Raw genomic sequence first — 11,200 nt, forward strand, 5'->3', positions numbered from 1 at the left:
GTAAGTCTCTAAATCTATATGGACCCTTAAATATGGATCAAAGACATTTAAAGATGGAAAAACTTTGCGGTTCAAATAATCCATCCATTATCTTCCTTTTTTGTGTGCCTTCAGGTGAGTGTTGATTCTTAGTGACTTCTTGGACAAGTCCTGGCAGGGGTGTTTTGGGAAGGTTTTTCTAAAGTGGTTTGTCACTGAGAGAAAGTGATTGGCCCACCCGGCTAGCTTTGTGCCTATGGTAGACTAGAATTCAGGTCTAGTCTGATGCCTTAACCGTTACCTTACTACTCTGGATCTCTAACTCACTCTATAATAGGCACACACTTTTGTGCAACACTGACATTTACTGCACAGGAGCTCCTTCGAAGATATATCCCCTGAGGCTTTGTTTTGCTGTTACTGTTATTTACAAGAGAGTTCGAGGGAGGAAAATATCTCTGCAGTGCAGACCGGCCTCTTTCTGAAAACTGAACTAGGGTAACCTTAAAAAAGATAAACTCCAGGGACAGCGCACAAGTAATGCAAAGTAAGGCCAGCAGCAGTTTACTCCTTTGCCGTCCCTCCGGGATCGGTCGCAAGGCGGCCACGTTGCTATTCAAGCGGAGAGGCAGAAGAGGCGCAACCAGCTACTCTCCCAAGGGCAACCCACCGCCGCTTCCGAGCGTTCCGTCTTTCACTCTCGGGCGGGACAGCTGCGTCCAGCTCGCCAAACAACAGGCAGCTGGCGGGCGGCCCGTCCCCTTTTCTCCCCTCCGCTGAGTCTCCGAGCCGCCCAGGGGCGGTCCTCTCCAAGGCGGCCATCCCGCCTGGCTCTCCCCGCCTCTTCCGCCGGTAAACCACGGCGAAGCCGACAGGGCGCTGCCGGCTGTAGGCAGCGGCAATTGATCTCCTTGCCTCGGCGGGATGGAGCACAGGCTGGCCGAGTTCCGGGCGAATCGCCGCGCTTCTAGCTCCCCGATTCGCGTTGCGCCGGCTTCGGAAAAACCTGCCTCCATCGAGACCGGGGACCGGGCCTCAGCCCAGGCTCCGACGGAGGTCGGTGCGTTTCTCCGCCCCGAGAATTGTGGTTGCCAACTTTCCCTTTGCTGTTTTTTCCCCCCAGTCCCGCAGATTTGAGCAACGGAGCCAGGCGCATTTAGCAGCTGCTTCCGTGCCACGGAGCTAGTCCTACTATTGCACCTTTTCTGTCTACCTGAGGGAGCGATGTTGCATATAATGCTAGGCTAGAACTTTGTTCCTGGAGGGAATCCAATAATACAGTGCCCTGACTTGTCTAACCCCCCCACCCAACCCCAATACCTTAGTTCTGCCTTCAAAGTCTCCCGTGCTTGGTGACAGGCAGTGGTGGGACTCAATTTTTTTTACTACCGGTTCTGTGGGCGTGCCTTGGTGGGTGTGGCAGGGGAAGGATACTGCAAAATCCCCATTCCCTTCCCACCCCACTAACCTGCTTTCCAGCTCTGTTCGCCCATCAGCGGGGACTTGGAAGGCAGTGAATAGATGGTGGTGGGGCCAATCAGAGGTGGTATTTGCTGGTTCTCTGAACTATTCAAAATTTCCGCTACCAGTTCTCCAGAACTGGTCAGAACCTGCTAAATACCAGCTCTGGTGACAGGTACTTGATAATGGGCAGGTAGACAATAGTACACATTTTTGCTGGGCCTTTTTTTCCCAGTTTCCAGTCATCTTTGATTTCCTGGAGAAAATCTTCAGAACTAACCAGGTCTAACCTTGCTTATTTTTTCAGGATTAGTAGAGGTCAACCAGATACTGCGACCTTTGAATTGTCTTGCTCTGTGGATTTCTCCAATACCAGTAAAAATGTTGATGATTGTCCCTGCAAAAGCTCTAGTTGGATATTGCTAGGTCAAAGGTCATGCAAACTTGCAATTTTTAATTCTTCAGCATATGAACATATACTTGTTTTTCTTGCAAAGGGGCTTCTACATTTCATCCAGAGATACAAGAAGAGTTTGATGCTCTTCTTCCCTTTTGCATTTTTGTTGGGACTACATCTACAGCGCACTGTCTCTATGATGGTGGTTAGGCTTGATTGCTAATAATTTGCCTGTGGCCTAGCAGCTTGGTCAGAAGTGAATCTTTTTGGTGCAGCTATGTTTCATTCATTATATTAGCTATTAAATGTATGTCGTTATAGTAAGAAAGAGAGGCATTGAGACCATGTATACTTGCAAGAACAGCTAGGTTGCATACTGTAATTCCTTGGGATTTCTGGCACTGAATACAGGTAATTCTTATCAGCTGCAGGCTATAGTTCCTGCATGTTTTTTAAGGGAAACTGATCTAATACCTGCTATGAGGCCTTTTGCCCAGACATCTTAGATCAGGGGTGTCAAACTCACGGTGTCACAGCATTGTCATGTGACGTATTGGGACTTTTTTCCCCTTCACTAAACCGGGCATGGGTGTGGCCAGCACGTGACACATCCGACCTGTGGACTGAGAGTTTGACAGCCCTTTCTTTGTTTTTGGGAAATAAGTTTCCCATAGTAATAATAATGCATTCCTAACATAGTGTCTTTGGAAATAACTATGTATTTTGTTTTTTTCTATGCCATAAAAAGCATGGTAACCTAGTTCAAGTTCATGTCCCTCCAAGGTCAGTAGCCTTTTCTTCCTAAATTCAATCCATTCTTTTACCCAAGTAAATGTTGAAGCCTGATAGTACAATTCCCAATCTGGTAGCCCAAAACCAGCTGTGTTTTTAGAATCTTGCAACATTTTCAAGTTTATCCTTGCTTTTTTCCCTTGCCAAATATATTTTAATATTGTTTTATTTAATTCTTCAAAATATTTTTCCCCACTTTTATTGGTATTGTTTCAAATAAATATAGTAATCTTGGCAAGATATTCATTTTTATGGTGGCTACTCTTCCCATCAATGATAGTTGTAGATTTTTCCACTTCTCCAAATCCATTTTAATTCATTGCACCAATTTATAATAATTATCTTCCTTAATCATTACACATCTTGCCGTTAGTTGGATTCTTAAATATTTAACTTTCTTGACTATCTGTATACCTATTTTCCTTGTTCTTTTTTCTGTATATCTGTAACATTTTTAAGTATTACTTTGTTTTTTTCTTTATTTATTTTCAGTCCTACAACTTCACCATATTCTATTTTCCTAATTAGTTAAGTCCATTTTCTTGTGGGTCTTCCAAGATAAAGACCAAATCATCTGCAAATGCCTGTAGTTTATATTGTTCTTTTTTTATTTCCATACCTTTTATTTCTATACCTTGCCTAATATTTCTATTTAGCATTTCCAACGTCAATATGAATAGTAAAGGAGATAGTGGGCATCCTTGTCTTGTGCCTTTCTTTATATTAAAATTATCTGTCGTATCTCCCATTTACCATCACCTTTGCCATTTGTTTATGGTATATTGCCTTTATCATGTTCATAAATTTCTCACCAAAATCCATAGATTTTAATTGTAACAACATAAATTGCTGATTTACGTTATCAAATGCTTTCTGTGCATCTAAGAAGATCAACATCCTTTGTATTATGAGGTGTGCTCATAATGTTCCAATGTATTTAAAATCATTCTCATGTTATTTTTAATCTGTCTCTTAGGCAAGAAGCCATTTTGATCTAAATGTATAAATTCATTTAGGAACCTTTTTAGTCTCCCTGCCATTATTGAAGCATATATTTTATAGTCAGTGTTAAGTAAAGATATGGGCCTATAGTTTTTTATCTAGATTAAATCTGAGTCTTCTCTTGGAATCAACGTAATACTTGCGTCAATGCACGAATTTGATACCTTCGCATCAATTAATACTTCATTAGAGACTTCCAACATTGATGGGCCTAAAGTATCTTGTAAACATTTTAAAGTTCAGCTGGCAGCCCATCTGGTTCTGGCATTTTATTATTCTTTTGTCTCTTGATCACTTCTGACAATTCCATCATTGATATTCATTCATTTAACATAGCTTTTACTTTTTCTTATACTTTAGTTAGTTCTGCTTTTTCCAAATATTCTTTGATTTTCTCTTCTGAAACTTTTTCTTGCTCATACAGCTTTTCATAATAATCTGGAATCATTATTTTTTATTCTCATTTTGGTAGCATAAAGTTCCTTTCTCATCTACCAGCCTATGTATCAATTTCTTCTCTTTCTCTGTTTTCAATTTATATGCCAACCATCTTCCTGACTTATTTGTGTTTTCAAAAAAGTTCTGTTTAGCGTTTTTGATTTTTTGTGCCAATTCTTTATCTAAATAGATTTATGTTTTATTAAGTCCGTTTGGTTTTTTTAGAATCTTCTTGTTTGGTTCTTTCTGTAATTCTAATTCCAGTCTCCTCTGTTCTTCTGCTAACATCTTTTGATTTTGTTTCTTTTTCAGCCCTGTCTTAGATGATCTGGTTTTATATAGTTTTTATAGATGTTAGGTTCCAAAGCAGCCAAACTATTATACAAAAAATGACATGTGTTCAAAATGGCATCATGCATCATGCTGTCAGTCTGCAGGTGATAATTTCTTGGAAAGCAAGCTAGTAAAATTTTTAATCAAAAGTTGTGAAAGGCTTATAGGCACTGATAGTCTACTACATAATATTGTGGCTGAAAGGATGCTGAATAGTTAGAAATAAAAATTTAGCCTTGTACTTGATTAGGTAACCATTGTTTGACAAAAGAGCTCATGGCCATTTAAATAATCCATGGTTATTGAACAGGCATGTAAGAATCAGATCTAAGGTTTGTTGTTTTCATTATACTATAATGATAATACAATATATTTCCTTATAATGAAATGTTATTAATTAATGGTAGTACTATATATTTCTAATGAAATGTTACTAATGAAAATGGTATTTCTTGGTAATCTAGCTAAGCTCCAGTACTTCCTGTAAAACGAGGCTGAATTTAATATTTATTCTGCCATGGAAGAAAAGGTTTTAATCTCAGAGTTGTAGGAGAAAGTAGTAATTCAATTTAACACTGTAGCCATGGTGCAGTTTTAAGAAGTTCTCAGGATATTTTTTTTTTATAAGTGCTGTTTCAGAAAAACGAACGTGACTATTTTCCAGTAGCATGCACTCACTTGTATGGAATAAATAAATATTAGGAGGGGCCTTACTTTTGTTTAATTCCATGCATTGACCTTGTTCCTCCAACATATTAAAATTGCGTCAGTGAAGTGATCAGTGTATCATGGGAACACCAAAAAGGGGTCAGTTAGCCCAGCCAACTCAACTCCTGGGGTTAAAAGTGGAACCAGTTTTGCATAGGGTAGAATTAAAATCCACCCACGCAACTATGCTATGAGAACACCAAAGCCCTTATTTTGTTAATTTTTTTCAAGAAAAGAAAAATCCAAGCCATCCCTTTACAGAATTCATTGCAAAGGCCTAACAGCACAGAATATACCTATCAAACTTGAATGACAGTAGCCAACCAACCAACAACTGTGGCTAGCAATGGAACAAAATCTTACTAGTACTTTTCCAGTGATAGGGCTTGTGGGAATTCTTGGAGAAAATGAAAGGGATTCTGTACGCCCCCAAATACAGGTTGGGGTGATTTTATTTGGAGAATGCAGTCCTGAAAGTAACCATGGAGGGCTTTATAGGTTGAAGCCAGCATTTTAAGTAGTATTCCACAGGCTTATTGGTAGCCAGTGCAGGGCCTGTGTAGCATAATATAATGTGCTTCCAATGCTTGGTGTTAGTGAACACAACTAAAGTTCATTGCTAAGTAATAGCTATCAATGAGCAAGAAATGATGTTAGGTGTGTTTAAGGCTGGTAACTTGGTTTATTCCTAAAAATATTATATAAAGAACTGAATGGCTTGATGGGCAGTAGAGGTCAGTAGTTGTTTGCTCATCTGGTAGCTGATGATGGCATATGGAAGACATGCATCTTGGAAGATCTAGCAAAACAACTTTAGAATATAAAATTGAGTGACCAGTAGAAAAACAATATTATGAAATGGCTTGATTGTATAGAAACCGAAGTAAGGTCCATTGGAAAACAATTATTTGAAGGAAGAATGAAAGAATTAAAAGCAAGGGCAAAAACTGAGAAAGTTGCAGGTATGTTTTTATTATGCTTTTCTGCAAGGTCACGACAATCCAAATGTACAATCCTGTTATTTTTATTTTATTTCCTAGGAATCTGGTAAAAGATCAGAAAACCATGAAGCCCAAATCATTGCTTCTCCTCTGCCATGGTGGATCCATTATGTACTAAAGAATGAACTCTTTCTCAAGTTTCTTCTCTGGTTGGTCCTACTTGGACTGTTTGTGGAACTGGAGTTTGGTTTGCCATATTTTGTCCTGTCTATGTTTTATTGGATCTATGTAGGAACTCGTGGTCCTAGGGAAAGGCAGCCTGGAGAAAAAAGTGCATATTCTGTATTTAATCCTGGCTGTGAGGCTATCCAAGGAACTCTCACAGCAGAACAGTTTGAGAGGGAATTACAGTATCGGCCTTTAATTGAGAGATAAATAGGACTAAAACTCATTATTGTATGCCTAACCTGCCCGTGTAATTACAGAGAATAATTTGTCTGTTCAATGTATTGTGATATTTTTTTATTTTTAAAAAACATTGAAGATGTGAATTCTGTTTTTGTAGTGTTAAGAGAAAGGAGACTATGTAAAGACTTAGTCAAACATCCATTGTTAAACTTTTTGATCACCTGGATAGACAAATAAAATGAAGAAAAGCTTATCCAAATAGATGCTTGAATGTTTCTAATGAGAAGCAGGTTTGGAAATAATAGGATACCTAGAATTGTTAGGATATTGAAGAACTCAAAAATCTCAAAAATGTTGCCTGCTCCATTTTCTCACAAAACAGATTATTCAACACACTTTCTTTGACTTTGAACAAGAGGTTTTAATCCAGGCTAGTTCACAAATTATGAAATTATGAAACCCCATGATTTCAGAAGGTTTACTTCACATTTATATTAGTGTTTTGCATCTAATTATGGTATCTTTTGAAATAAGTAGGATGTGACAAGAATATTTTACATTTTGACCTTTACAAAGGAAACTGGTTTCTGATTTAATCTGAATGTTGGCTTTATTTGACAACAATTGAGCTTTTCTGCAATAGAGTAGCAGCTCTATATAGAAATTCTTCATTTGTATTTGTCTCATTGATAGGATATTGTGTATAATTTTCATACATCCTAGATTAATATGGTAAGATTTTTTTGAAATTGAGCAAGTTTAACCAAGACCAAGTGTGTAGTACTGACATTTAATATTATCATTCCAATCAGTATCTATACGTGACCAAACTTTTTTCTCCAAGGCTATTGAGATTTCCAATTCTAAAGGCATTCTTTTTGAAAGTGGTATGAGCATCCTTTTCATGCAATACCAATTTAAGCCTTAAATATATCAAATAAATGTGGATACATTTATAGGTAGTCCTGTACCTACGACCCTTTGTTCATTGATCAAAGTTATGACAGTGCTGAATGAATTGGTCCTCAGAGTTCTAGCCATCCTAGCAACCACATGATCATGTGATCATGATCTGGCACAACTGGCTGCTCAGTGCTCTATGAACTTGTGATTGCCATTTGCAAACTTCCCTGCTGGCTTCTCTACTAACTTCCTTGTTCTCTCCATCACCTAGTAGCAGAGACTTACCTGCTTGCTGGCCTGGGACTTACATATTCTTGCTGGCTTCCCCACTGATTGTGAGAAGCTGGCAGGAAATGGCCTCACATAAGGACCATGGTGATAAAATTTCCGGTCCCAATTACCATTGTCAAGAACTACCTCTAATTTGGATTTGTTTGTTTGTGCCTTTGAATCTGTCATGATTCCTGGTGACTATATGGATAAGGCCATGCAGTTTTCTTGGCAAGATTTCAGAAGTGGTTTTGCCATTTCTTTCTTTGTTAGGTTGAGAGAATGTGAATGGCCCAAGTGACCCAGTTGGTTTTTTTTAAACCCAAGGCAGGATTTGAACTCATGGTATCTGGGTTTTTAGTCTCGTGCCTTTAACTACTATAACATCTCTTAATTTAGATAAATACTTAGTAATAAAATACACCAGTTTTCTTTGTAGACTTGTAAATATAAATCTTGGGAAACAGATGAGTAACCTTGCTGTTCAGTTTAAAATCCTAATTAGGCTAGAATTCTTTTCCCACAATGACCAATCATATGTTTAAGACAAATATAGCACCTTTCTTATATTTCTCCTACAACTCGTACTGAGTGGCATATTGCCTTTAAGCTGCCATCTGCTGTGAGGTACAGGGTCATACAATGGTAATACTAAAAAAAATCTACACTAGTTACTGGTTGCTCACTAGTGTTAAGATTGACCAATAAAATCCTAAACAGTTTAAAGTTTGAAGAGAGATGTCTTCTCTCTTCATATTGTCTAAACTCCTGAGAATAGGAATCAAACACAAACATATGCTTTGCCAGGGTTTTATATGCCAGTTTAGTATTCTGTGTTAATTTATACATTTAAATTTTTCTGTTTTCAATTTTATTGGTTACTTTCAGTATTCACTGAGGCAGAATGGCAGGATAATAGTCCAGTCAAATCAAATCAAATACAGGTGGTGGCAGTGTAGCCATTTCACTGCTTGTTCCAAATTTGTTCAGTCACCTCAGTTTATTCATTCACTCATCCCTTGTGTCACAGATTCTGTTGTTTGATTGTGTAGTGTGTGAAGTGTTTCCTTGTTTCCCAATCTCTCTTCCATTCTATGAATTGCACTGCAGACCTAAATTGTTTTTTTCCTGGTTCCTTGGTCATTTGTATAATTTTATTGCATTTATATAAGTTCCTTATCTTATAAGCAGAATAATACTTCTATTTGCTTGATAATTTAAAACCGATTTTGCCTCAGTTTACTCAGATTAAATGTTAAAGTACTTGATTGCTTTAAGAAATGACTGCTTTTGATTCCCTTTTCAGTCTTCTGAAAACAGAAGCCATTCTTTCATCCATATTAGAGCATATTTCTTATTTGAGTTCTTCAAAAATTCTTGGTAGCATAAATATGATTTCCTAATGCAAATTAGTCAATTGGATCGAGAAATTAATCATTTTCTGAAGTCCATGATGACTGTATTGAGTATCCATAGTAACTTTCCACTTAGTGTATTAAATTGGATAGCACAGTACCTGCTTTTTTCTGATGAGAACAAAAGCAACAAAATCAGTCTGAAATAGCAGTTTTCTTTTGTCGAACAATAGCTCTTCAGGAAAACTACATTTTATTTCTGCTTGCTAAGCTCCTTTTTAAATATAAATCCAATGTTAAGAGGAAGAATAATCGGACCTGTTATCTATGGAAAGGTTTGCATGACATAATACTTAGGTTTATATTTCGGGTGGATTTACAGGTTTGATTTAGAATTCATTAATGTTATTGGATTTGAACATTTTGAGTTGAATATTCTATTTTTAACAAATCACTCAAAATATTCTTCCATAATTTACTTATTTAATTTATAGCAATAAAAATAAACAGAAGAAAATTCTCGTAAAAGAGCATATGTAATTCTTTTCATTGGTATAACTGACATTTCAGGTCAAACTTTAGATAATGTCACCATATTAATGTTAAAAGCTTAAATAACCTATAAGTATCACAAGATACTTCAGAAAAACTTAAGAAAATATTACATTTGATGAAGCAAATGAGATGTAGCAGTATTCTATTGTTTGTAAACCAGAACAATATCTATATGTCAGGGTTTGCTTATGGAAAGCCAGAGAATTAATTACTGCATACAAGTTGCTGCAGTAGTACTACAATTTAAATCACTGGATTGAGACCTGATTTACACAAATTTAAATGTAATCCTATGAAACAATTATTCAAATTCAGATGAATTGGATAAATATGGATCATCCACTTCTAATATTCAGTGACCAAAATTATAATCTGGCATTAAAATTGCAGGTTTAGGATATTGTTTAATTTTCTTGTTGAATTACTAATGCTTCTAAATAATTATACTGGATTATATGTATTTCTCTTGAAACTACAGAAGAGGAATTATATTTTGTTAAAAACAAAGCAATAACAAAGCAAGATGACAGCTAAGTAGACTAAAATTATGTTTAATTTTAGAGAGGTGGGCCATCTTGAAAAGCACAGGGAGCTTTGTTTAGCAGCATTTGTGAGTAATGGATACTAACTTCTGTTCTAATGAGTAAAAATAAATAAATAAGGGAAACAGAATTAAATAGGGTATGGCAGGAAGCATAATAGTATTGCTGATTACCTGGCTTCTGAAATTTTACTAAAACATGTAAAGTTAACCCTGCCAACCTCATAGCATAAAATTACTAATTCTAAATTTTTGGACATTTATTCAAACCATTTACTTAACTCATTAACTGGATTTGAGGCTTGATGTTTTACACATTAATTTATTCATCTTTTTTTAAAAATGATTTTTATACGGCTTAGCTGAAAGCAGTCATATGGATAGCATGAAGTCTCAAGTACAAAGCCCCCCCTCCATCCCAAGGAAAAGAGACACAGACAGAACACATTTGAATGGGACTAAGTTTTCAGAATATTTTATAAGCATTTTTTAAAATTTTAAAGTACATGCAATATTGAACACTTCCTAACATGAGTTAGAGCACTAATAGAAACAAGGCATTCACTTTTTATTACTCCTTAATTTATCTGTTAATCGATCTGCAATACAAGCAAGTACTTAGTTCCATATCTCAGAAATTGCACTATTTGTATGTATAACTGTGAAATGCAACATTACTATCCGTATACCTTGAAACAGAATCACAGTGAGTAAAGAGGTTGCTGGTGCTTTTAACTGTTCAATGCATATAATGACCACTCATACAATATAGTACAGATTCTGAAACAAAGACATCTCAGATACAGGTTGATGTATATATTCTCTTTCTTATACCCATCTGTGCTAATCTGGTGAGGAATATTTTAAATAGATTGCTTGCAATCCCAAACATATATCTTATTTCCCAATATTTCTACAGCTTCCTAGGAAAAATAAAAGAAACCCTTGCCACCATCAAACACCCCCCCACCCCATTCCCATAGCTAAATCAAATTCTTGGAAGAGTTGCTAGCCGCATTATGCTGCTTTAGAGGGTACTAGGCAACCTGTAATCCCCTTTGGTCATCATTTCAAATATATTTTTATTTGTTTGTTTGTCAAACATGTATAAGATAGG

The 11,200-nt window shown here is 36.6% G+C and overlaps 1 protein-coding gene across 1 annotated transcript; it reads left to right on the forward strand.

The window, feature by feature from the left end:
* Positions 1 to 820: 820 nt before the first annotated feature.
* Positions 821 to 6,712, forward strand: SAYSD1 (SAYSVFN motif domain containing 1). Its single transcript, XM_026695591.2, has 2 exons — positions 821 to 1,035; positions 6,151 to 6,712. The coding sequence occupies exons 1-2, from the start codon at positions 904 to 906 to the stop codon at positions 6,484 to 6,486; spliced, it is 468 nt and encodes a 155-aa protein (XP_026551376.1). The 5' UTR covers positions 821 to 903; the 3' UTR covers positions 6,487 to 6,712.
* The last annotated feature ends 4,488 nt before the right edge of the window (positions 6,713 to 11,200 follow it).

Source organism: Pseudonaja textilis, chromosome 1 (genome assembly GCF_049901715.1).
Source record: "Pseudonaja textilis isolate UNSWEBS1 chromosome 1, rPseTex1.2, whole genome shotgun sequence".
NCBI lineage: Eukaryota > Metazoa > Chordata > Lepidosauria > Squamata > Elapidae > Pseudonaja > Pseudonaja textilis.

Bases quoted from the DNA above. Each gene is read 5' to 3' on its own strand.
- SAYSD1 (XM_026695591.2), top strand. From the start codon at position 904: ATGGAGCACAGGCTGGCCGAGTTCCGGGCGAATCGCCGCGCTTCTAGC. The intron at 1,036-6,150 runs GTCGGTGCGTTT...TTTATTTCCTAG, and splicing joins CAGCCCAGGCTCCGACGGAG to GAATCTGGTAAAAGATCAGA.